At 36.5% G+C, this 27,440-nt stretch overlaps 1 protein-coding gene across 8 annotated transcripts in view; it reads left to right on the forward strand.

The window, feature by feature from the left end:
* The window catches only part of uggt2 (UDP-glucose glycoprotein glucosyltransferase 2), a 51,112-nt gene continuing 23,672 nt past the window's right edge, over window positions 1-27,440 (forward strand). For all 8 annotated transcript variants that reach the window (XR_003672563.1, XR_003672565.1, XR_003672564.1 and 5 more), the window contains exons 1-22: window positions 1-75; window positions 453-597; window positions 2,204-2,286; window positions 2,400-2,530; window positions 4,253-4,365; window positions 4,467-4,644; window positions 5,387-5,483; window positions 5,561-5,633; window positions 7,188-7,288; window positions 14,783-14,882; window positions 15,341-15,401; window positions 16,267-16,358; window positions 16,535-16,685; window positions 18,029-18,148; window positions 18,249-18,334; window positions 18,465-18,600; window positions 18,849-18,980; window positions 19,095-19,259; window positions 20,501-20,624; window positions 20,940-21,038; window positions 22,608-22,702; window positions 24,135-24,341. Coding sequence is in view for 5 of the 8 variants with exons in the window: in XM_028435177.1 (XP_028290978.1) it covers window positions 36-75; window positions 453-597; window positions 2,204-2,286; window positions 2,400-2,530; window positions 4,253-4,365; window positions 4,467-4,644; window positions 5,387-5,483; window positions 5,561-5,633; window positions 7,188-7,288; window positions 14,783-14,882; window positions 15,341-15,401; window positions 16,267-16,358; window positions 16,535-16,685; window positions 18,029-18,148; window positions 18,249-18,334; window positions 18,465-18,600; window positions 18,849-18,980; window positions 19,095-19,259; window positions 20,501-20,624; window positions 20,940-21,038; window positions 22,608-22,702; window positions 24,135-24,341 (2,529 nt within the window). In the remaining 3 variants the exon portion in view is untranslated. The remainder of the gene's footprint in view (window positions 76-452; window positions 598-2,203; window positions 2,287-2,399; window positions 2,531-4,252; window positions 4,366-4,466; window positions 4,645-5,386; window positions 5,484-5,560; window positions 5,634-7,187; window positions 7,289-14,782; window positions 14,883-15,340; window positions 15,402-16,266; window positions 16,359-16,534; window positions 16,686-18,028; window positions 18,149-18,248; window positions 18,335-18,464; window positions 18,601-18,848; window positions 18,981-19,094; window positions 19,260-20,500; window positions 20,625-20,939; window positions 21,039-22,607; window positions 22,703-24,134; window positions 24,342-27,440) is intronic.

The raw sequence follows: 27,440 nt of genomic DNA on the forward strand, positions 1-27,440 counted from the left end.
AGCCCAAAATACCGACCTGAAGCCCTTTGCTTTGTATGGCAGCGGGTCAGCATCAGCAGCCGGGGGAGAAACGCGGTAACTATTAGTAATAATTATAAACAGCTTTTCTATCCTTAAACACAGTCACATGGTTATATTACACACCTATATTATGTGGGTTTTGTGTTTCATTTAGCACAGGACCCAATACTTGTCTCATACTACTTTTGACAGTGAACTTTAGTGGGTTTAATATATCTTATCAATTGTTTCATTTATTTATTTACATGCCATGTAGTCGACCACTCTTGTGCTGCAGTGTATTTTTAAGTTGGAGTATAGCTTTTATTAAATAATAAAATAAAATGGGAGTACAGTATTCACTGCATGGTTAAGAACTTGGGGGTAACTACTACGTGGCACAGACGGTCACCTCTGTCTGTAAAAAGCCACTGACTGTGAACCGTTCACAGGTTCATGTTCCTCTGCAATAATGAGAAGAACCATCGTGTTGTCACTGCTGCTGCTGAACATACACCAGGTTATATCAGCACCCAAAGGTGTCACCGCCAGTCTGAAAGCCAAGTGGAGCATGACGCCTTTACTCCTGGAGACAAGGTTCACTTCTGTGTTTTTATCTGTGGGGTGCATGCTTTGCATTCAAGTCAATCTGCCATTTAAATTGAAGTCAGGGTCTCATCCTATTTTAAATGTATGCTGTTCTTAATTAGACATTTTTTTCTTTTTTTCAATTTATCTTTCTTTTGCAAACAAATATTCCTTTTTCCTAATTTTTGTCCATTTTTAGTTCTTTTGACACTTTTATCTTATTTATATGTCATCATATCATATCTTTTTTTTTTTTTCCATCCAAATAAGTTATACCTTTTGTGCCTTTCCCCCTACATTTAGCCTCTTTTTGTTCTGCATTTTTGCCCTTTTTCACTATTGTTTGTAGGGGTGGGAACCTCTGGGTATCTCACGATACGCGACACAGAGCTCACGATAACGATTATCTCACAATATGACGATACTGCGATTATTGATATACAGTATTGGTCAGAAATCAATCAACGATAATCTATGACATAACAAGAAAAATAAAGATTAAGTGAAAAACTAAATTTTTTTTATTTTATATCTCTGAAAGACAATACATTGAAAAAGTGTCCTATGAGCAGTGACACTATTTTAGTGCAACGTTTCTGTAAATAATTGTCAACATACCAATGTAAACAATAAGTATCTCCAATAGTGCTTTCTGTAAACAAAAAATAGGGTCTTTCTTACCAGTGGCGCCATTATAGTGCAATATTCCAGTAAACAATATATTGGTTCCTTTAATAAACAGTGACAAAATTTCTGTGAAGACCTACCTGCACATTTTAGTGAAAAAGCAGAAAAGGTTTTGAAAATCGATACTTAGCACGAGCATATCAATAATCGATCGTGCGAAAAAATATTGAGATATATCGCCGTATCGAGATATCGTCACACTTCTAATTGTTTGCCATATTTTGCTCATTTAAGCTTCTTTTTGCTATTGCATACCACCTGTTTACTCTTTCTGTCAATTTTTTTGCCACTCTTGATTGCTTTTGGATCACTTTTTACTCTTTTCTTGCCACGTTTTTGCCACTTTTGGACCATTTTTTCCCACCTGTTACTCAGTTTTGTCACTTTATTTAGACTTTACTCATCGCTGTTTACTCTTTGTTTACCTTCTTGGAACAGCAGCTTCATCAAATGATTTGGTGTGATTGGCTTGATCACCATTCAATCAATGTAACTGGATCAATATGTTTTCAAAAGAATCATTAAACACTGGATGTTATGTTAAACCGTCCTTTGTGCCAAAATATGGTAATCACACGAGGTTTACAATGAATCCCTCTGTAAAAAGTAAGGAGGATTAATTTTTGTTTTTATGAATGATTGAATGATGTTGGCTTTGGTATCAGGTACTGAATCAAAGGATTAGATCTACAACATCATGATTGCGAAGTATAAAGCAGTGATTCCCAGTCTTTTTTTTTTGTCATTATCCTTATCTCAACTTTGGTTTTATATCATTTTCATAAGCAAATATTTGTAAAGTTTGTATGTATATTATTTCCTTTAAGATGTTCACAATGCTTGGTTTAGCTTTCCAGCAGTGAGGAAAATGTCACACTATGCTGTTTTTAGTAACCAATGCAAATATGTACTTTTGTCTGCTGTGCAGTGAATTTATTGCAGAAGATGGGAATGAGAAATTTTGGCAGTTTGTTGACACTGTGCAAGAGCTTACTGTATATAAGCATGGAGGTAGGTTCGTAGTTATGTTCAAACCAAAGTAATACCTACATTCAAACATATAACCACTGCATTTAAAATATACCTATATATGTATGTATTTTTTAATGGTCTTCTTCCAACAGAGTCTGTACGTTCATACTACAACTTGATCATCAAGAAGGCTGGCCAGTTTCTTACAGATCTTCAAGTAAATCTCCTCAGATTTGCTCTGTCTTTGCGTTCCTACTCCCCTGCTGTACATGCTTCTCAGCAGGTATGTTCTCATCTTAAAAGTTTACTTCTGAAAGTTATAAATGTAGAGGTTTGTATATTATTTGAGGTGCATACATTTATGTATTTATGCCTTGGATGGTCTCAAGCAGTTTTTTTCCACAGCAAATTTTATGCATTAAAAAGAGTTCTACAGTTCACATTAAAATAAATTATACTGAAATGCAGCCTCCATACGTACACAGAGGTGCATTTATTTACCTGGCTAAAAAATAAGGTGTTTGGTTTCCATTGTTAAACACTGTCAATAACACTTCTATTAAACTATTTTACGTCACAACTACATCAGATGGTATTCTAACAGCAGCACAGTAGTTGAAATTTACATCACTTTTTACTTTTTACCTCTGTTACTTGGAGTACTTTTGACGTTATGTATGTACATGTGACATGGAGTTTAACAAATTTTAGTTAGAAAAAAAGTCTTCACTCGGGGTTCTTGCCATCATCTTATTTGTATAAAGGTGTTTTTTTTGTTTTTGTTGTTGTTTGAGTATCTACTTTCATGTTCAGTGTGCAGGTCTTCGGTTGCAAACTATTCCATATTTTGGCAGTTTTCTGACACTGGCATTCTTTGATTCTGCATTTAAACTTTGATCACTGTGTCAGAAAAAAGGGAGAGAATGTATCAATCTCGCAAGTTTATACATTCTGCGTACAGATTCTTTTTACACATTTATACCAGCATACAGTTTGAAGTGCAGAAGTTTTTGATAAACAAGCTGTTTTGGGATGAGATTGATATCATGCTCTTGTCAGAAACTATAAATGTGTAACATGTTCTAAACATGATTTAAGAGAGGAAAAATGCGTAGTAAACTCTAAAAGTGACTGTTTAGGATAATTCACTTATTTATGGAGAAAGATTTTCTACTTTTCATAATCAATGAGATTAGTTTTAATAATGAAGTTTCAATAATTCACAACATGTAGCAAGGTGGTGTAGTGGTTTGCATTTATGTCTCACAACAATGCCTTATATATATGATAACAATGTATTCAACTTCAGTATTGGCCAATACCAATATCGATCAATAATTTAAAAATATATTAGAAAATCCGGAAAAATAACTTCAATAAATCCAACAAAAACAAAGAATTATATTTTTAAAGTGAAAAATCACCATTAGTTTAACTTAAACATAAGCATATTCTAAAATTAAATGGAATAAATGAAAATAAAAATTGAAAGCCCTGAAAAATAATGTTAATATTAATAATAATAATGATTAAAAAAAAATGCATCCAAGATTTTAAATGCAGCCCAATATAATCTGATTCTCCAACAGACCTCTGTGAAAAATAATGGATGGATAATTAAAGATTTTAAAGTTGTATTTTAAAAAATAATTATTCAACTCTTTGCAAAACAGTAGAAAATAGAACAAAAATGTAACAGTTTTAACAGTTTTTTATGCATTGAACGTTGCAATGACTAATTGTCATCTTTGGTTGAAGCGATGTGTTGTGCAGCAAAGTGTAAATTGGTTTAGTGATTAAACGTTCTCTTAGATATGCAGTGTTAGACTGTGAAAAAATGTGTGCTTACAGTGTCCAAAACAATACGCCACAAATAAATGAAAATATTAGTTACTGAAAATGCATTTTATGACCAAGAACACAATTATTTTAAGTGGGAAATGTCTGTTTAGGAGCTTTCATTGATCTATTCCTTGTCTTGTTGAACTTATTTTGGTCTTGACAGATAGCAAGTGATGAGCCTCCACCTGAGGCTTGCCCTGCGTTTGTTTCCGTCCATGGCCAACACGGTTGCAGCACCAAGGACATCAAAAAACTTTTAAAGGCAGCTACAGACAGGTGAAGAATGTCATGATGACAACATGGCTTTTTTTTCTCCTCCTGTCAAGTATTTATGAAGTTTCATGCAGAAATACAGTAACATTTCCGATTCTTTACAGGCCAAAACCTTATTTGAGCCAAAACGATCACACCTATCCAGGGTTGAATAAGTCTGAGGTCCCTGTTGTGATCCTGTATGCTGAGATTGGAACCAAGAAGTTCACCACATTTCACAAAGTGCTGTCAGAGAAAGCAGAGCAGGGCAAACTCACATATGTGTTGAGGCACTTTGTTGCAGTGAGTAACAATGCTGATTGCTGATCTTTGACTGTGTTCTCTGAAAAGTGTCAAAATAAATGTGTTATATATCCAATGGAATTGAATAACTCTATTTTCTTTTTTATTTTTTCACACTAAATTATCTGACTCGATCTAAGAAAAAGGATTGCTGCAGTACATGTTTTTTTTTTTTTTGGCCTAACGTCATTTAAAGGCTTTTGTTACTGACCTATTTTGTGAGACATCTCAACAAAATCTACAAAAAAAAAAAACTTTCTTTGAAATGTCTCGGAGAAAAGCAAAGTGTGGGTGTTTGTGCTTGTGAAAGAGTGACCTTCTGCTTTCAGTCAAAGTGACACGAGTGTCAAGGTATCAGTTCAGTGAATCTGCTGCTGTATGCTTTAGTTAATCCACACTTTGTTCCCAATGAAAAATGTAACCAGTGACTGCATCACCTACTAGATACAATTTGAATGTTTTGTGTCTGAATAGATTGTTTTTTATTTAATGTTTAGAACATTCATTTTCGTCAATGTATAAATTATGCAACACTAGTTATAATAAACCAGGAGGAAAAAAAAGTCTAAACCTTTTGAAAAGATGAGCTCAGTTGTCAGCTTGATACTGGCAGCATTTCTTCTCTAGAAAGGTACATTAATAGTCAGATAGTTCACAGGTACAGGACTTAGTAATTTATATATTATTGTTATATTGCCAGGTGTTTGTATGATGTTTTACGTTTTTCTTATAATTGCTGCAGGATCCAAAACCTAGAGACATGCTCTTATCTGGGTATGGTGTAGAGCTGGCCATTAAAAGCACAGAATACAAAGCTGTAGATGATACTAAAGTAAAAGGTAAGTCTCTTACTCCATTACTAAACATTATTTTTGTTCAAAGCAACTTTAAACAAAGGCTTTTTCGTTCCTTTTAGATGCAAATACTACCATGAATGCTGAAGAGGAGGAACAAGATGAAGTCCATGGATTCTATTTTGGAATTTTGAAGTACGTCATCAAATTGTTTATTAATTTGAAATACAATGTATTTGGTTTAGAGATATTTTTTTTATTCAAGGTTTTTATTGACATTTCCATGTGTGAACATATGAAACAAAATGTGTGCCTCGGGGCTAGCAGCATACTATAAATATGAAAATAAATAAATAATATAAGGAAAAGCAGACGTGTTTGTAATACTAAATAGGGTAGAAGACACACACGTGGGATGATGGCATCAGAGTTTAGGCTTATTGTTCATCAGTCTCACAGCTTCTGTAGGAAGAGGCTAGTCTGGAGGAGCCTTGTTGTTTTGGCTCTGATGCTGTAGTCTTTTTTTCCTGGGAGAAGCAGGGTGAATCGTCTGTGTGCTGGGTGGGTGGAGTCACCCAAGATGTGTTGGTGTGGTCACTCTACCTCTGCATTTAATATATAAGGCCCTATAAAATCCGTGTTAACCGCGGACAGAGTCACTAATCGACCAATGAAAACGGTTAAACGCGGAATTGGACAGAATCAGCATGAAACGCGATCTCCGTGGGGCAAGAAACATTTTTTTTATGGGGAAATATTTCTGGCGACAGCTTATTAGGTGCACCGCCCTCTTCCCTGAAAGCTCCGTCCGTTTTTTGTGTAGTGCAGCAAACGTTAACGGCATTAATGGCCTTTTTATTTCATAATGTCGTTTTTCACCAGAACGACTTTGGTCTGTCAATCAAAGAACATAAGGCGGAGCCAGTGAAGTGATTGGCTGATCCTTTACACAGACATGAGCAACAACACTTACAGTTTAATAGCAAATTGCCTTATTTCAAGATAGATTGTGGCTTTAGAAATGTTTTGATGACATTTCTAGTGAGAAATGTACCCTTAAATTTCATAGTATCCATTCTGGTTTATGTAAACGATCTGTAGTTTTTTTTTTGTTACAACGTACATTTTTTCGTGGTTGCTATGACAACCTTTGACGCCAAGAAACTGCAAGCCAAAAGCAGATAAATATCCATTCATGGACTGAGTAATGTAATTCTCTTGTTAAAACCTTTACTGTTTTCATCTCCTAACTGTGGTTGGGGGACACAGGGGAGATCCTTACTCTCCAGAGCTGAATGTAGCTCCTCCTCCGGTGTTAAATCCTCAGATTAAAGTAGAACCACGCAGAAACAACAGGCTGTGTTGGTGTTGGAGAGCTGTGCTTTATTAACTACCTGCGATGTCCAGGAAAACTAATCGATCTTAAAGGATCAAGCCGAGTTCCAACCCACTAGCTTTGATTGACAGACCGAAGTCATTCTGCTGAGAAACGACATGAAATAAAAAGGCCATTGTGAAAAATGACATTATGAAATAAAAAACGTGGAAATAGACATTTAAGAATAATAAAACGTATTTCATAATAATATTACCTTATTTAACAATTTTTAATGGCCATATTGTATATTTGTCTGTTATATATCAAAATGTTGTTTTTATTTATTTAATTATGATTCTTTTGGGCTTCCATATTTATAGGGCCCTATATGTATAGTAAATTCATTTATTTTGGTGCTTTTCTCTTTAAAGGAAATCGCACCCTGAACTCAAGGAGCAGCTGCTTGACCTTCACAAACATCTGCTGGAGAGTCGTAATGACATGGCTCCTCTAAAGGTTTGGGAAATGCAAGGTACCAACGTTCTTCTGGTTGTGATGGTGAAAATGAAATTGATAAAACGTTAATTGTTTGGGAATTTAGTCCAACAAATTATTTTGCCCCAACTTAAATACAAATTTACTGTATGTGCTGTAGATTTATGTCTAACTGCGTATCTTGGGTTAAAAACAGAAACGCTTATAATATGCTTTGTAAAAAACAAAAACTGAGAGAAGGAAGATGGTGGCATAGAGAGAGGTTGACTTTTCTTAGCTCCTCACCACTACACTGATATTTGCTAAATACGCCACTAAAACTTGTAGTGACCAAATTTTACGGGTGTGGTGGTCTAATATGAGCATCGATGCTTACTTTCTAAGACGCTCTGACAAGATGCCATCGAAAGAGGGGAAGAAATAAACTAAGGCAAACAGGCCAGAGGCCGCTGCTCGCTCACCTAGCTCCCCTGCGGCGGTGGAGGAGCAACAACCTCTAACAGCCGACGGCGGCCACACCCTTGACCCTGCTTTTCGCCAAACTGTCCAAGAAATAACAGCAAACATAACTAAAGTGATAGATGGGAAACCGGGTCCACTAAGCCAGGAGGAGCGGACCATGGAGGCCGAGGAGAGGATTTCAGCGGTTGAAAACACCTCAGAGCAGGCAGAGACACGGATTCAGGCGCTTGTAAAGCAAATAAGGAGCATGGCTGACCACAATGATGACCTCGAGAACAGAGGCAGGCGGAAGAACATACAGATCATTGGTTTACGGGACGGCGTGGAGGGATGCCAACTGACCGAGTTTTTCGGGTGCTGGATTGCCGACGTGCTCGGGTTGGAGACAAAAGCGGGCCGCGTTAAAATTAAGAGAGCGCACCACACACTAGCCCCGAAGTTGGGGCCAAACCAGCGACCTCAACCCGTGTTAATCAGGTTCCATAACTTCGTCGATAAACAGTGGGTGTTGGACGTCGCGAGGCGCAGTGGGACCGTGAAGCATCAGGAAACGAGGGTCATGTTCATCCGGAACCTGTCGGCCGCTGTTCTGCGGAAACGAAGGGGATTTGACAACGTGAAGAGGTGCCTCACGGAAAGCCAAATACATCGCTGATGGTGGGACTATGAAGGTGTTCGACTCCCCCACAGAAGCCGGTGCTTTTGTTGACACTCAGTTAAACTACACGCGAGTTGTCTGCTGGCCTGTTTAGGTTTGTGGGCAGTAAATTCATATGAGTGATTTATTATTGTTTCTTTGTCTCCCCCCCCCTTTTTTTTTATTTTTTAATTTTTTAATTTTATTTTATTTTTTATTTTTTTTATTCGCTCGATCTGCAGGCTTGGGGGATGACTAACTACAAACTGACTATGAACATTAATAAGCACATCCCATGTGGACATGAATGATAATAATCAGTATAAATGCTGATTGGACACTAAAAATTAGAAAAAAAGAAATTAACTTTTTTTTTCTTCTTTTCCCTACAATCCTTTGTGTTAAATATAGCTGGTTAGTAGTGTAATGTTTAAATTAAAAAACTTGGTGACAGTTTATTATCATAAGTGTGTGTGTGTGGAGGTCTTAATTTGTTTGTTGATAAAGTGTGGATGCTATTATCATTCCAGTGGTGGTTTTTTTTTAGCTTACAGAGGGATAACCAAGTTATTGTCTGGTTGTCTTTTTTTTTCTTTTCCCCCAGCTGGGTTGCAGTCAGGTACATAATCATTTTAGAAATTGCAATGTCTTTGGGAGCTTATAGTTATTCAGTAAAAGATGGTTATGATCTGTGACACACTGAGAATATGTACATTGAATATTAAGGGAAGCCATTCACATCTCAAACTGCAATTTTCATCTTTCACTACCAGGAGCAGAGGGGTGGCGATTTTAATTAGGAAAAACTTTCCAATTAAAGTACTGAAATGTATCAAGGATAAAAAATGGACATTAAATTAAAATTTCCTTATTTGGAGAGGAATTTGCTATTTTGAATGTTTACTGCCCCCCATGCCATCCCCTTAATTTTCTAATTTCTGCATTTGTAAAGTTGTCTGATCTTGCAGTGGAGGGCACTATTGTGGGAGGTGACTTTAATTGTCTTATGAACCCTCAGTTGGACAGGTTTCCTTTGGGTACTCTATCCCTGTCAAAACAGTCAAAACAAATTACTGGTCTTTGTGAGGATTTGGGATATGTAAATGTGCACGTTTGGAGGACATTACATCCTGCGGATAAGGAATATAGCTTTTTTTTCAAAACCTCACAAATCCTACACAAGAATTGATTACTTTTTTGCCCCAAAACAATTTTTAGAATCTGTTGCTTCTTGTTCAATTGGGAACATTATAATATCGGATCAGGCTGCTGTTTATTTAGATATAAGACTTAAAAATATATATATAAAAAAAAAACCACAAGCTGGAGAATGGATGCTTCAATTTTAAAAGATGACAAATTTATATCATATTTCACATCAGAATTTAGATGATTTCTCTCCTTCAACTTTCCATCAGCTAGTACTCCATCTTTGCTGTGGGAGACCTCCAAGGCCTTTGCCAGGGGGTTAATTATCTCTTACACTGCTGGCAAACGACGCAACACCATTGAACAACGGGTGTTATTGGAAAAAAGACTTAGCATATCAGAGAGGGACTATGTAAAGAAACACACATTAACTAAACTAAAAGAAATTACTGTTATCCGCTCTACATTAAACTCCCTGTTAACAAAAAGGCCGGGGAAAAATTAGGATTTTCCAAACAAAGATTGTTTGAGCATGGGGATAAACCAGGTAGATGCTTATCCTACCTGACAAGGAAAAGAAGAGCTGCTCAAACAATTGGGTCGATTACAGATGGGACCGGGTCTTGTTCTTCTGATTCTAAATTTATTAATGATGCTTTTAGGAATTTCTATACAAAATGATATCAATCGGATCAGACTAATGATGCTGAAACACTGATAGAGGCTTTTTTTTCCAAACTTGATTTTCCAAATATATCACAAGACCAACTGTCTACGGTAAATGCCCATATCTCAGTCACAGAACTACGTGAAGCCATTCAACATCTTCAGACAGGGAAAACACCAGTCAGTGATGGCCTATGTAGTGAGTTTTATAAAGTATTTCAAAATCTGCTACTGGAACCCATGGTTAACATGCTTAATCATTCCTTTGAGTGTGGCACCCTACCGTCATCAATGAGAGAAGCCAATATTTCTCTGATTCTTAAAAAAGGGACGCGCCCTGAGGACTGCGCCTCCGATAGGCCGCTTTCGCTATTGAATGTAGATCTGAAAATTTTATCTAAAGTACTGGCGAGACGTTTAGAAAAGCTCTTACCCAACATCGTGAAAGAGGACCAAACAGGCTTTAAGGGTCGAAATTCCTATAACAATATTAGACGTCTACTAAATATTATTCAGCTATCTCATCTTCACTCAAGAGATGGCATTGTGGTTTCCTTAGATGCGGAAAAGGCATTTGACCGTGTCGAATGGCCTTATTTATTTTACACACTGAAACAGTTTGGCTTAGTTGATGATTTTGTTAAGTGGGTGAGGGTTCTTTATACCCAGCCAATGGCTGCAGTCTTATCTAATGGACTGAGGTCTGCAAACTTTGTAGTCCGGAGGGGTTGCAGACAGGGCTGCCCTTTGTCTCTTCTTCTGTTTGCTATAGCAATTGAACTGCTGGCGGAGGCTATTAGGTGAGACCCCTTAATAATTGGATTGGATGTTAGCAGGAAATCACACAAAATTACGTTATATGCAGACGATGTTTCATTATTTATGCAAAACCCTTCTCTATCAGCCCCTCACTTAATTCAGACTATTGACCAGTTTTCCACCTTTTCTGGTTATGAAATACATTTTACCAAATCCGAGGCGATGCCTCTGGGTAACTTGCAACAGCAGCCTGATTGCCCCAATCTGTTCCCATTTAAGTGGTCCCCAGCAGGATTTACTTACTTAGGTATATACATCACACCAAAATTCAATCAGATGTTTAACGCAAACTATAACCCACTCTTTGACAAAAAATGAAAGGTACTTTGAATCATAAGTGTTCTAAAATATCAGCGCCTGCTCAGTGTGACTTTGATAATCGTTCTCAGAGACGGTCACTACAAGTTAAACTGCATTGAGTTTATATAAGCACATTGAGTGTATTTAACGGAAAGGGAGAGATTCTTGTCGAAGGACCCAGCAGCACACATTGAATGTGTATTGGATTTTCTGCTTGACTGCACGAAGAACTGTTAGAAGTCTTCTTAGAGAGGAAAGCTTGGAGAGTGGATCAGGATCATGGATGACATGGTTGGAGATGGAGTTGGATGGCAGAGGGTCTGCAGTAAGAGTGAAAAGAGGAACAACGGGTATAGCAGCTCAATGAGAGAAATTCAATGTGAGTTCAACAGCATCTTGAATGATACTGTGTCTCAGATGAGAGTATGGGAGAAGAAGATGAGCACTGAGCTGGAGAGGAAAGATGAGGAGATCCTCTTTTTAAAGAAAATTCTCCAACAGGCAGAAAGTGGAGTGGAGAACGTGGAGCATGAAGTGCATAGGCTCAACCACTACCATGAGGATACTGTGTCTCAGATGGAAGCTGAATGGGAGAAGAAGATGAGCATTGAATTGGAGAAGAAAGATGAGGAGATCCTCTCTTTAAAGAAAGCTGTCCAACAGGCCGACAGTGGAATGGAACAGATAGAGATTACACTGTGTGAGGTCCAAATCATCTTGGATGCTGTTGTGTCTCAGATGAGTGTAGAATGGCAGAAGAAGATGACGAGCACTGAGCTGGAGAAGAAAATAGATGATCTCCAACAGGCCAAGAGTGAAGTGGAGAACATGAAGAGTGAAGTGTGTAGGCTCAACCAACATCTCACTCTGATTGAGGAAAAGGAGAAAGAAACACAAGAAATGGAGCTTCTGGTGAAGGAGAACGCTGAAATGAAGGTGCTCGCCGCCACAAGCGGAAGGCCAAGAAACAGGAGGAGGACGAAGAAGAACGAGCAGATAGAGTGAAAACTGGTTTTAGTGGAAAAAAGGCTAAGCTAGCCGTTTAGCTCGGGGCAAAATGTGAGAAGATCCACTGCAGACTGCGTTGTTTTCTACTGATGTTTCTCTGGATTTTCCCACCATAACAAAACTTTGTCCTTAAGGCAAAGCAACGCAGATGTATTTGTGATGGGGATTGAACTTGCTTTAGATGATTAAAAAAAATAAATTATGAAGTCACCCTCTGTCTTTTTATTTGGATTTTAAAATGTTCCTATAGGATGCTGACTTCAGCAGTTCAACACCGTACTTCAAAAGTAGAAATATCACATTTATTTCACATCTTTCCATCTTGAAACAATCCACAAAGTACATGTATACAGAATAATACCAATAAAGTGCAAAAATGTTGGCTTTGAATTCAAATTGATGACAGATATTTAGCAAAAATATCTCAGCAACTCTAAACGCAATTCTATGCTATATTATAACAAATAAACTGAGCATATTTGTGAGCAGCAATATTTGATTATTTATGTCAAAATGTATCTGCTTATTAAAATATTTCCTCAGTCTCCCAATAAAAATGTGTCCCCTTCATTATGTCTTATTCAAAGTCCCAGTGTTTTACAGCTTTAACTCGATGGTTCCTTATGACATTGGTTCTCAACCACATTTATTTATTTATCTGAATAATATCCACTGTTATTCAAGAAGTTTATTATTTTTTGGGCCATAGTATATAGTCATCTTAAAGATGTAAATCCTTGTTTTAATCAGAAATAAAATGGGTTAAAAGTGACCAAAATGGTGGAAAAGGTGGTGAAATGGGATTTTAAAAATCACAGAAATTGGTTAAAAGTTGCAATTTAGAGAGGCCAAAAACACACAGAAAAAGTGGTTAAAAAAACAAGGTAATGGAATTTTAAAAAGTAGGAATGATTAGTTTAAACTGGCAAATAATGAATGTGATTAAATTGGCAAAAATAAGCATGAAATATGGTGAAGAGAGGTTTGACAATAATGGGTCGGCATACAGTATGTGACATTATGTCGAAAAGTGGTGGAAAATGCTTATAAGTGCTGAAACTGCCTTTAAAGTGGAAAAAGTTTGCAGAAAAGGCATTGAAATTTGATGGAGAAGTGGCAGAAATTGGAATAGTGTAGCAAAAATGCATTATAAGGAGAAAAATACAAAAAAAACCTTGAAAAGTATAGGCAAAAGGACTCCAAGGACACACGAAACAACCGCAAAAATTACTCCACTGTAATTACAAAATGACTCAAAAACACAAAATGACTACAAATATATAAATAAAAAACATTTTAAAAAGACAACAAAAAATACACAAAAATGCCTCCAAAAAAACATAAAACAACAAAAAGATGAAGAATGACAGAAGAAAGAACAAAATACGCAAAAAGACTCATGAATCACACAAAATTACAGAAACATATATATATATATATATATATATATATATATATATATATATATATACACAAAACAACCAAAAAAATTACTCCAAAAACACACAAGATGACTAGAAAAAGATTAATAAAATAGAAAAAAACAACAAAAAATACACAAAATGATTCCAAAAACCATAAAAAATCAATGAAAAAAAACCAAAAAACCAGACAAAAATTTGAAGGATAGAAAATAACAAAAAATATATGCAAAATGATTCCAGGGACACACGAAACAACCACAAAATTACACAAAAATAAATAAATGAAAAAATATAGAAAAAGACATTAAAAAAAATACACAAAATGACTCCAAAAACCACACAAAATCAATATTCATAAGCTCTTTACCGCACTGTTTGGGTTTTGCTCAGTTGTTTGTTTCATGCCAGACATTTATCATCTTTGGATGATCCTCCGTTCATTCTCTCCACATCTCTTTGTCTACAGTCCCTCTAGCCTTCAAAAAGCCAACTGACCGATTATTACAGCTGATCAGCTATATCTTGTAAACAATTTAAGAGCTGCTTCTCCTTAAATCATGTTGATTTTTGATATTTTTTATCGGAATTGGTGTCCTATCTTACCACTTATATTGTTATTCTAAGCAATTTTTAAATAAAATTTAAGCCAAAATCACCATGAAAATAGTTCTGAAAGCTGTCAAGGCTTTGCAACATGTTGTTTGATTGCAGAAACATATTTGTTTGACTCTGCCAATTGTTGATGCTGTTTTTTATTTAATGTATGTGTCCTTGGAGAGTTTTATAATTTGCTATTCAAAAACTTTGAAAGCATTTTCTTTTTTGTCATTTGAATCAATGTTAAACTTAACCTGTGCCAGAAAACTCCTGATCACGCACCTCTATTTCGGTATCCGCTGACACAGGAAGTGGGTGGCTCAACTAAAAAGAATTCAAATACATGAAACATGCCAGTAAAGCTACTAAAACTGATTGCACATGATTTAAATAAAGACAGTGTCAACACATTTATTTTACTAAGTAGGAATTGATTAGTATTGAACATGTTGTGGTTTGTTGTTTGCAGATCTAAGTTTTCAGGCTGCTGCTCGGATCATGTCTGTGCCAAAGTTTGATTCGTTGAAGCACATGCGAGATCTAAGTCAAAACTTTCCAAGCAAAGCCAGGTAGGAAATACAGTATGTAGTGTTTTTTTTCTAACTGGCTGCCTGACTGACTGCAATTGGTAGGAATCCAAATGTATCTTTATCCCAACGCAGTGATAGTGTTACCTTTAACAGATGTCGAAATATTGATTTTATACACTACAACCCAAGTCATGTGAGCCCTATAATGTTTCTGACATAAAACCCACAAGTAATAAAAAGAGCAATAAGTGCTTTATAAAAAAAAAAAGAAAAGATTAAATTAGCTTTTTTTTTTAATGTATGCTCATTGTTGCTGAGAGGGCTCATTATTACTGCAAAAATTGCTGAGTAAGATGTTTGCTTTTACAGCGACTTGTAAATGTGCCATCCTAAAAAAAAAACCCATAGGTGTTTGGAGATTAAAACTGGTATTAAACTGCAGCCCAGGTATGTAGTAAAAGCTGACGACGACTGTACGTGTTTTATTCTTCCCACAGATCACTGACAAGAGTGGCCGTAAAGCAGGAAATGAGAAAGGAAATAGAGGAGAACCAAAAGGTGTGAGCTTTATCACAAGCAGTTGTGTTTGTCCTGCTTTGATAGCGTCTGTTACCAGTGCCATTGCTGGGAAATCCTTATTGGTACCAAATAGGGGTGGGCGATATTTTGAACTCTTCATTTCCCACAGTTTGGACAGCCTTTACAAGATAAAACATTACTGCTTTGGTTACATTAGGCCTGAGTGATATGGACCAATATTCATATCTCAATATTTTTCCTCAAAATAACGATTGATGATTTAAACTCAATTTATTTTTTTTCAATATAGTTTTACAAGAAAAACAATGTAGTGGAGAAAAATGCCACAAAGAGCCTTGTATTATTCACTAGCAGCACAATATCAACATTTTGTGCCACTTTTGACTTTTTTCTTCATTAAGGCTGAAATGTGTGATTAAATTCTGTAGCGTTGCTTCTTTTAGGACAGCTCTGAATTGCTGAAAGTAGTTTTTAAACCACATTCAGGACGTGGTCCCTTTAAGAAAATCACAGCCTGAAGAGATTACGTGAGAGGTGTGTAAATAACCCCGTGAGCTGCTTGTGGAGCGACTCACAGCAAACTTTTGGATGTTCTGTTGATGAGCACACAGACATATGGCACCGCTAGGGGTACCGTGCATTACAGATGGTTCTACGATCTCTTTGAATTGGGCAGAACGTCGTCATGTTTTAATCCTTCACGATCCATTATTGTCAGATCTATTTTGCTAGTTTAGACATCAAATTTCATGTATTCTTTCTACAGAAAGCTAAGAGATAGTTTTGTTGCTCATGTTATTATTTTGTTTTTGTGAAAAAAAATAGACCTTGGAAAATGTACTTTGGGGCATTTTTAGCTTTTAACTAACACTTGTTCTCTCAGCATCTTAGTGACACAGTTGGTGTTCACCCGGGAGACGGAGAGCTCTTCATCAACGGCCTGCATATTGATTTGGATGTTCACAATCCTTTTAGGTAGGGACCCATAGCAAGAGGATGCACTATCCTGACTGTGCACTCTCCCGGCACACTCAGCGCTTTACATTGTTGTTGTTTTTTCCATCCCACTGCAAAATAGCCAGCAATTGCTGCAATGTGTGTGTAATAAATGGAATATATATGAAATCTATTCAACAATATCCACCTCTCAGCATTTTGGATATTCTACGAGGAGAGGCCAGGGTTTTGGAGGGGCTTCATAATCTAGGCATAAAGGGAGAACAGCAGGGCTTGCTGCTGAGGTTACCTGTGAACACAGTGGATGACAGCTATTCCCTGGATATCCGACATCCTGCCATTATGGTGAGTTCTGACTTTTCTTTTCACAGATTGACACTGCCTGCAGGGGGCTTTGCTATGCACTTGAAGTAGAAAGGAAATTCTCAATCATATTGCTATTGCTGACACATTGCTTGTGATTATTTATTGTGCTGTTAAGTGTAAAAAATTGTAGCAAAAAAGGTAAACTGCATTTAATTAAATTCAGACTTAAAGGTACTGCGTGTGTTGGTGAATGAGGAAGAGCATTAAAATATTGTGATAGTTTGTCTGTGAGGCAATACTTGGGAGTTTTTCTGAAATGCATGCCACTGTATTTTAATGCTAGTCATGGTTTTTCAGAAGCTGATTCCATTTAGAAAAATAATTAAAACAAAAATATGGTCAAAGTTTCTGCCTTTTTTTGATTAAAGCTGTCGATATTTGTTCTACTTGTGCTCAATCTTTATTGTTTACACCTTTTGACCTTTTTTAATACATTGATACAGATTCTCTTTGAATTGTTGTAGTTGCAACAGTTAGCATTTAGCTTGTTTTAATTGTAGGCCGTGTCTTCTATCACAATGTAGGGACGATTTGAGCTATCACCGAATAATCAATATTAGTCAGTACGCTATAATATGTATACAGCATTCTAACCTGCTGCTTTTGGCAGTAATGAGTACAAAATGACAACACTGGGAGAAGTCACTAGTTCATTGTTTAAGTTACATTTAGCCTTTTTTTATTTACCTATGTTTATTGTTATAGATTTAAGCAACTTTATTCCAGTAATACAGTTTATACAAGTTTGCCTTTTCATATTTATCAGTGGCTTTACAGTCATTATGTTGACAGTGTGTCTTATTTTATTTTAATAGTGTTTTGCTTCTTTACCTTGAATCATGTTTTGCATATTGTATAAGAATTTGTGTTTGTATACAGTGTACATATACGTGTATATATCTATATATATATATATATGTGTGTTTATCAATCATCTTATTTTATATATTGGTTGATTTATCGGCCAATGTATTGGATCGGCATCAACCTTAACAGTAGGTCAAAACTGCTCTCACATTGTAAGACATTATGCTTTTTTTAACCCACATTACTGGATTTGTCATAAATGGTCTTAATTTTGTCAACTACATTTTTAGATCTATATATATATAACTGAAATAGTCCTGATGACTATATTTTGACTAAAACTAAGTCGTGGTTTGAACAAAAGACTATGACCAAAACAAAATCAAATAGTAATATTGATAATAATATGGTTGGCTTTTCTTGAAATACTGTGAAGTGGTTGGTGAGAACACTGCTTCAGGATCGCTATTCTTGCTATTCTCTCTCACATTGCTGCTGATATTCATTTTTTCCAGTGGTTGAATGACATTGAGAACGACCCACTGTATCGCAGCTGGCCATCAGGTGTACAAGAGCTCCTCCGAGCCACTTTCCCTGGAGTCATTCGACAAATCAGACGCAATTTCTTCAACCTAGTGAGTTTGCCAAAGTGAAGATTTCACCTTCAGTAAGACATTTAATGCAAAGTATTTAGAAAAGGCTTTTTTGTTTTCTAAATAAGTCTTTGATTCATAGGTGCTGTTTCTAGATCCATTGCAGGAAGAAAGTGTTGAGCTGGTGAAGCTTGCTGAACTTTTCTACAAGCACAAAATCCCTTTAAGGTGGGGCCATCAATTCTCCCACCTCTACTGCTGTTTATATGTGCTCCACGTTTGGTATTTATAATCTTTACCTGGTAGAGATTCTCATTTTGTCTGAAAATTAAGTTCCTCTTTTGTCCTGTTCCTCCAGAATTGGATTTGTGTTTGTTGTCAACACTAAAGATGAGATTGATGGCTTCTCAGATGCAGGGGTTGGGTTTTACCGTCTGCTGAATTACATTTCAGACGAGTACGATTTATCTCAGGCACTGATGTCAATGGTCTCAGTAAGTATCTCACATATAAATCTCACTTGTTTAAGCAAGTGTTCGTTGCACTCTCCCATCTCTGGCTTCCTCAGACATCACTTGTTTTATTGCATCCAACAGTTTGTTGAACTGCACGAGTCGGTGGGATTCTGTTTTTTTTTTTTCGCGCTCCGCTTTTTGCAATAAATTTGGATGTTATTGATACTGGCAGGGATCTTAGGAAGACAATTGTACAATTTTTATTGCTTTGCTTTTCTTTCATGAAGCTGTTCAATGATGTGGACGTAGGAGAGGCTCTGTCTTCTGATACAATCTCTAAATACATGAAAAGAAAATTTCCGAAGGCTAATTCTGATAGAATACTGGGGGCCGAGTCCGAGTATGATGGAAATAGAAAGGTATGTTGTTGTTGTTTTTTCTTCTTCTTCCTCTAATTGACGTAATAACTTACTTTGTCAGTAAGTAAGAAATATCTTTACTTTAATCTGATGTTTGTGTCTGTTATCTTCCAGGATGGTGCCTTCTATTACAAGCAGAGTGGCCTGGGTGCCCTGCCTTTGGCTTTATTTAATGGAGTTCCTTTGAGTCCAGATGAGATGAACCCAGAAGAACTGGAAACCATTCTGCTGCAACGCATAATGGACACCACTACTACCTTTCAGCGGGCTGTTTTCATGGTATAAGATATTTCTGTTGAAAATGGCTTACTTTTTGTGCGCAAACCTTTCTTTTTATGGCGTCAACCTAAAGCTGCAGCTTGTAAGTTTTTGTTTGGCATCATTTAGTGGATAGTGAGTCTATTTCATGAGCGTGACGCTCCTGGAATCTGGATGTCAGCCAATCAGAGCTCTTTCTACAAACACGTGTGCTCCATGAGCTGTTTTTGGCGTTACTGTTGGCTCCTCGACTGAAGTCAGGCTCGTTCATGTACCATCGGTAGTAATAGTGTAATGAAGGACGTCCAAGCAGAAGTCTCCATCGCTTTAGCGTTAGCTAAAAAAGGCAGCCCGAGGTAGAGAAGCAACAGAATAAAGTCACAAACACTGAGGAGGAACGGATCGCTTTCGCTTTGCATCCTCGTGGACTTCCGTGACTGCGGAGATTCCGCCGCACACACACTGGCTTCAGAGGGAGTGTTAACAGAAGGGACAAATCGCGTGTAAACCTATTAAAAAACAGAATAATAAAAACAGTAAATACAGAGAAAAGAAAGGCAATGAAGGTGATATTAGGGATGAGATTTTACAGAGAGTGGGCAGATTGAAAGAGATGGAATTTCAGTCTGGATTTGAAAAGGGGTAAGGTGTCAGTGTTTCTGATGTTTGGGGGGAATGAGTTCCAGACATCTGAATGCGACTGCTGCTCAGAGCGGCTGGGACCACAGCTTGTGTGCTTGTGGCGGGGGACGAGTTGACGGCAGCAGCCACTGCTCGGTACAGTTACTACAGAGTAATACGTGCATTCCTGTCAGAAAAATCTACAATAACATAAGATGAAGTCCATACACTTGTCACTAGTCAATACTGAGAAAAAAGTCACGAAAAGCGTTTACAAAATATACCGGTAACGGAGGTTGAGTTTCGGTTTCAAAACGGAGCGGAGAGAGGATTCTACAAACTGCAGCTTTAAATATATTTTATTTTTATTTTCCCCACAAAAATAGTCAATATTTAAAAATGAAAAGAAACATTTTTCCAGCAAGTTTTTTTTGTCTTCTTTTTTAATAATATGTTTAAAGTTTAATTTATTCATACATTTTCAGAACAGCAAATTGTGCAAATAGTACGAGTTAATTGTATGATTCAGACATTGTTTATCATAAGCATTAACTTGTGTTATATTGTACATCAGCAGTTTAGAGAAAGAGCACATGAATATGAGCCTTTACTGTTCTCATAGTTTTGTGTTTTCTGTGCAGGGCCAATTAACAGAAGGGTCAGACATAGTGGACTACCTAATGGAGCAGGCCAACGTGGTTCCCCGGATGAATCCTCTCATTTTAAGCACTAACCGAAAGTACCTGGACTTCACTGCCAATCCAGGTGACTACTGCTGCTCATCCATCATTAAACGGCAGTGACTTAATCCGTAGGGACATGGGTTGGGAACCGGAGGGTTGCCGGTTCAAGTCCCTGTATGGTCCAAAAGAACAGAAGTTGTTCTGGTAGCTGGAGAGGTGCCAGGGCACTTCTCAAGCACTGCCGAGGTCCCCTTAAGCAAGGCACCGAACCCATACACTGCTCCCTTCATTGTAAAGCGACTTTGAGTACCTATAAAAGCGCTATATAAAATTGATGTATATTAATAATAATAATAATAAACACCAATTCTTATAACTAAAATATTTTGCTTTGCAGTTGCAGATGATTGGAGCGACACAACCATGTTTTCATTCTTGGATTCCAGGGACAAAACTGGAGTGATTGCAAAAAGAATGAAATACTTTGCAAACAATGGTGAGGTTTATTTTTATTTTTCCTACTTAAGGTTGCTTTGAATAGATGCACAAGCCTTGTGACATTTAAAACGGAGCATTCCTAAGTAATATATTTATTAAAAATATATTTTTCTCTGTCATTTCAATAAAAAAGGCTATTCATGGTTTATTCATTAAATGTATCTAAAAAAAAAAATAATGATACAACAGTATCTCCTTTAAACAAATCCTATTCTGCTTTACTGATCTATGAGAATGGTAAATTAGACAGGCAGCTGCGCCTCAAGTCAGATTGCTCCCTGGTCATCTGACTGGCTCTTGACCTCAGTCTAAATTGTCCTCAGAGCATTTCACACCATTTTCAGTGTTTGGCCTCAGAGTGCATCTGCAGTAATGCTCTGGAAGTTGATTGCAATAGTTGACTGGAAGATAGGGCTGAGCAGCATGGACCGAAACTCATATCTCACAAATTTTCCTCAAAAAAGCGATATACAGTATGAATCTCGATAATTTAAATGCAAATTAAGTTTTACCAGGAAGACAATTCTGGGTTAGATTTGCTCATGCAAAATGCCAGACAGACACACTTTTTTGAGTAAACAAACAGCTGGACAATATGGGCCACTTTTGACTTTTTCTTCTATAACGGACAGCACGTGTGAGTGAGTTCTATAGTGAGGCTTGTTTAGGGGAAGGTCTGGGTTAGGACACACTCAGAAATACATCTAACTGTGCTTTTCATGCTGTTCTGAGAAGTAGCGAAAGCAGCAACACCGGAAACAAGTTTTATCGGTAAAATGGAGAACTCAATATATCTTGAATATTGATATATCGTCCAGCCCTACTGTAAGACTGATTTTATTTTAGAATCACAATCAGAATGCCTTTATTGTCAGTATACAATTGTACAACAAAATTTTATTTGGCTTCACCTTAAAGTGCACACAGCTAAAAAGAAAAACAACAGAATAAGAATATAAATAGTAACTCTAATTAAAAATAAAAATAAATATTTGCACAGTATAAAATGTAGAACTGTTGCAGGACTAGGAAATATAGTTATGGCACAGTATGAAGTAAAACTATAGCGGAATTATAAATATTGCACAATATGAAGTAAAATTATAACAGAAATATGAAATATAAAAGTTACACAGTATGAAGTGGCTGACTGAATGACTACCTGCTGTGGGTAAGATTACTAGGACAGGTCTGCTTTCTGTCTGAAATTACTTTGACACCCAAAAAGAATGTTGGCTTTAGTGACCTTGTGCTATTCTGACAGATTATATTATATTTTAAATTTATTTTGGTGGTATCCAAACCCACCATAAAATTTTGAATACTAGTTGATTTCAGTGTCTTCAAACACATTGATTGCATACCATTAGAGTGTTTTGAAATAAACAACCGGTATGTTATATATTGATCCTTTCAGTTGTAATAAATGAAATATTTAAAAAGATTAATTAAATAAAATGTAATAGATATTCAAAAAAGAAGTTCAGCTACTAAAACTACCCATATTTAAATGTACTTTTATAAATTATAATATTTTAACTCATTAACTTTGCTCGTTTTAAATCAGATGTGGATGGGATGGCCTCTGTGACTCTGTGGATTGTTGGTGATTTTCAAAAAGTCCCAGGAAGAAAGCTTTTGCTAAATGCTCTTAAACACGTGGTGAGTACCAACAACCCAAATGTTTGTTTCTGTTCTCAAATAAAATCTACAATCCAACTATATTATAATACGAGTACAGTGCCCATTGGAAGTACAGTATGTATTCATATAGTGGGAGATTAAGTAGAGTTGTCAATTATGGCCAAATTAATTTGTGTTTGAAGGTTGAATCCACAAAGAGGTGTACATACTCTGTATACTGTAGTGTTATAAAGGGGTATCTTTGCGGGTGCAAAGTGAAATAGCGTGTGCTATTTCCCTGGTTTAATTCTGTGGGACATGTGCATGATCAATTGATAAAGTTTCATTCTTCATTCGGTAAGGAAAAACTCAAAAAACCCGGTGGGAAAATTAATTGCACACTAACATGCCATGTACATCCAAGGTGCACATTAGGTTATAAACTCATGGTGAAAATATCAGCGTTTATAATGCCGTGTTCGCGGTGAAATGTGCATGTTTTGCTGTTCGCTTTGAGCACAGGCGCTGCCATTTCCCGCCAATAACTTCCGGGAACTATTTGAGTCTATTTCAAACTTCCGTTGTCGCAACTCTAAATGCCTCTGTGTGCGTGCGGCATGTACATCCAAGGTGCGCATTAGGTTATATGTATGTTATTATGCTGTGTTGGCGGAGATATATATGCTCACAATCGATCTCAGTACGAGGTAAACTCAGACCGTAACACTGGGATAAATTACGAGGCTTACGGGGAACAGCTACCTTCAACAAACTCGGAGGAGCCACTCACGTTAGTTATTCTCCGTCACCGCCATCTTTGTTTTGGTCGAACGACGCATCGGCAAGCATATTTTGCGTAGACGTATTTTTCCCGTCCTGGCCCTAGTAATCACCAAATAAGTCCAAAATAATGGATGCACACACTCGGGCTATGTGCAAGCTGTTAAAAAAGTTTCAGGTTGAACAAACACTACATCAGGGAGATGTACACACGCACACACACAGACGTTCCTTGTATTTATAGATAGATTAGCATATGTAGTGCTTTTAAAAATGTTTCACAAATTATACATTTAAGAAATGAATATATGTTTTTCTACATTTTCTATATCTGTTTCAGTTTTTTTACTGAAAGAATTTTTTCTCATGTGAGCAAAAGAAAAGAAAAGAAAAGAAGGGAAGAGCCTTGCAGTTGTTTAAATATTGATGCTTTTGTCGAAAATCTTGTCAATTCACCTCAAAATATTTTTGGCTCTGTGTTTGCTGACATTTTTTCCTATAGTGATGTTTATAGTTAACATAATTTGTGGAAACATTTTCATTTTAAATTAGAGTTGAAGACACTTATTCAAGTAAAACCCCATTTTGCAGTACCTTTTCTCAGTCGGAGCTTTGAGGCTGTGCAGGATTGTTTGATGCTAGTGCGAATCCCATCACTGTTGTACTTTGTGTGTGTGTTTTGTGCACGCAGAGGGCCAGCCCTGGAGTGCGTGTGGGGGTGATTGATAACCCCAATGAAAAAGCCTGGGAAGATAACACGGTGCTGTACAGGGCTATCTGGGCCTCCCTCCTCACCCAGAAGAATAAGGCTGCGGCAGAATTTGTGCAGAAGCTCCTGAAGGAGGAAAGCAGCCGGCTGTTACAGCAGGGTACCAAGATGAAGGATCTATTAATGCAGGTGAGGAAAGGATTAAAAAAACATGCCATTTATTTATTTTTTATTCTGTCTACTCCAATAAAGAAGAAAATAATCAAACTCAACACAATAATGCATTTTAAACAGATTACTCTCACGTCAGGTTTTGTTGTTCTAAATTTGCATTTGTGTTATATCAGCATGCCATGCAAATCTAGGCAACACTGTAAATTATGCACCACAGTTTTACCAAACATCTAACGTACAACGCCTTGTTTTATAATTTCAGTGACTGCTGAAGTCATTAACATCTTTTTTTTAATGCATTCCTAATTATCATTGTTGTATCACAATATAATACAGTTTCACTGATTTTTCCTGTAAATCATGAGCTCTTCGCATCCCAAAACCTAATTTAACACTTGATTATTGTAGTGTTTCACCTTTTTGTGGACTAATCCAAATAAAAAACATTTTTGTATTTATTACTCGTGAAATATATGAGCGTACTGTTATTTTGAGCAATCAAACACTAAATTAGTCACTTATTACCCTGGGGAAATGTTTCTTTTGTGTTTACACTTATCTACATTATACAAAAGCAAAACACTTCATTTTTGTTAATTTTCAACCATGTCTCCTGTGAAATTTACCAAATTCACAGGCTATTAACGTCACTGTATTAATAATGTGGAAGAATCTCCAGTCAATTATTCTTTTTTTCTTTTAACTAAGTGTAAATTTGTTTTTGTGGCTTCAGGGCAAAAACATGAATAATTGTAAATTGATTGCTAAATGTTTTAGAAGCAATTATTTATTTCTTGTGTTTTACAAAGCTGATAAGCACTTTCATTTTAAATCGTGTAAAAGCAAAGGTTTAGTTTGCACCACTTGCTGGGTTTTGTATGACCACCATGCTGTCTAAAGCGCTCCGTTAGAGAGAAATAGTGATTGATGAACCCATCTTCTCATTGCTTCGGTGAAAAATCAGCAGAACACAATAGATTTAGCAGACGCATGACACTCCACAGCCTGTGGATACAAAGTTAAGTGGCTTGCCACTTAAAATGTCACACCATCACTAGAGCTCCCAGCACACTGTCTTTAAAGAAGGACCTGAAGATTCCTGGTCCTCTGAAAGTGATGAGCTGCTGCTGGGCTTCTGCTTACCACACGTAGCTGTGTGAGCCATATACAGTATGTTCACCCTATAGCCTGACCGTCGCTCTGCTGCTGTCAGCTCCAACCAGGGTTGGAGTCAATTATAAGTGTAATTGGTATTTATTTACACTCATGATGTAATTCTAATTGTAATCAGAATTAGGGGTGAGTATTGGCAAGGATGTCGCAATACGATACGTATCACAATACTTGGCTCACTATACGATATTATCGTGATATATCACAATATCGCGATCTATCGTGACATTCTACCCAGTTAATATCAAAATTAAATGTAGAGATGAAAAATAAATAAATAAAAAAAAATTGTTTTTTAAATTAAAAAGAAATTGGCACCCAAAAAATTGCGATATAACGTGAAATCAAATTGATCATAATTGAAAAAAATCTGTTGCTGTTTTAATCGTAATTAAATTGTAATTGTTATGGAAATTCTACAAATACTGTCATTTACAATTTTATTAAACGCAAACCTGTGGGACCATGTTACAGTTTTATGGCTTACACATATGTAGTGAATAATTATTCAAATATGTTTCAGATCAGCTTTTTCCACTACCTGTCACTTCTCTTCAGGATCATTTTATTATTTTTAAAATAATTGAAATTGAGGGCTATACTGACCGACAAAAGGCTCAGACGCCCACACTAAAAATATGAATACCAATATTTCAATTGATTAGGAACCCTAACAAGGTAATCAAGAGATGAAAAACAAATTAGGTGATAAATATCATTTTTTTAGGGTATTTTACAGCTGATTTAATACATGGGTCAAAACTGACTCCTTATCATGCTAACATGTTTTATGGGGTTATTTATTAGAAGATTAGTAATTGTGATTAATTGTAATTTAACTTTAGTAACTGAGAAAAAAATGCCATAATTGAGCAATAATTGAACATGGATAATTAAAGACGTAATTGTAATCGCAATTGAATTGTGTTTGAGTTAAAGTATTTAACTTTGTAATTGTAATTTGCAAGGATATTCTATAAAAACTACCATTTACAATTTAAACTCAACCTTGGAGAACCACGTTACAGTTCTATGGCTTACACATATGTAGCTAACAATTATTAAAATATGTTTCATATAAAGTTTACCTGTCAATTCTCTTGAGGATCATCTGACCATTTTTAAAAGAATTGAAATCGAGGGTTATACTGACAGAAAAAAGGCTCAGATGCCCACATTGAAAATATTAATACCAATCTTTTCACAGTAAAGGAAGCCTAACAAAGTAACCAAGAGATGAAAAACAAATTAGATGATAGATAATATGTTTTAGTGTATTTTACAGCTGATTTAAAACATGGGTGAAAACTGACTTGTTATCATAAAAGATGCTAACAGAAAGCTAACACAAGATGAGGTTATGTTTTATGGGGTTATTTATTAAACTATCAGTTAACTGTAATTGGACTTCAGTAATTCAGAATGCATTTGTAATTGATGTCAGGGTGAAAATAATAATTGTAGTTTGAATTGTAATTGGAAAAAATGCTGGTCAACGTAATCGTAATAGAGTAGTAATTGAACATGGATAATTAAAGACGTAATTGAAAATTGTAATTGACCCCAACCCTGGCTTCAACCATGAGTTTTTCCTCTGATATGATCTGCACAGTATCCACCCACACAACGCTGCACACGGGTAGACTAAGTTTGTCCCACAAATCAACAAACTGGCTGACAGGAGAGCACCCGTCTCTCCTGTCAGGAGTAAGTAGCAGCGTATATGTTTCAGCTAGGCCTTACCATAGCAAACTGCCCTTTAATTATACCGCCCTGAAACAATGGAGGAGAGAAAATAGCAGCTAAAAATGGGAAGGATGTTGCTGTGTGACTTGAGACTCTAAGCCATGGGATAGGAGTTTATTATTGGCTGCCAGACAGACATGCTGACTGGGTTGTGCTGACATTATTGGTATTTTACCTGTTCTCCTGAGGAGGGAA

The sequence above is a fragment of the Gouania willdenowi genome, chromosome 21 (genome assembly GCF_900634775.1).
Source record: "Gouania willdenowi chromosome 21, fGouWil2.1, whole genome shotgun sequence".
Taxonomy (NCBI): Eukaryota; Metazoa; Chordata; class Actinopteri; order Blenniiformes; family Gobiesocidae; genus Gouania; species Gouania willdenowi.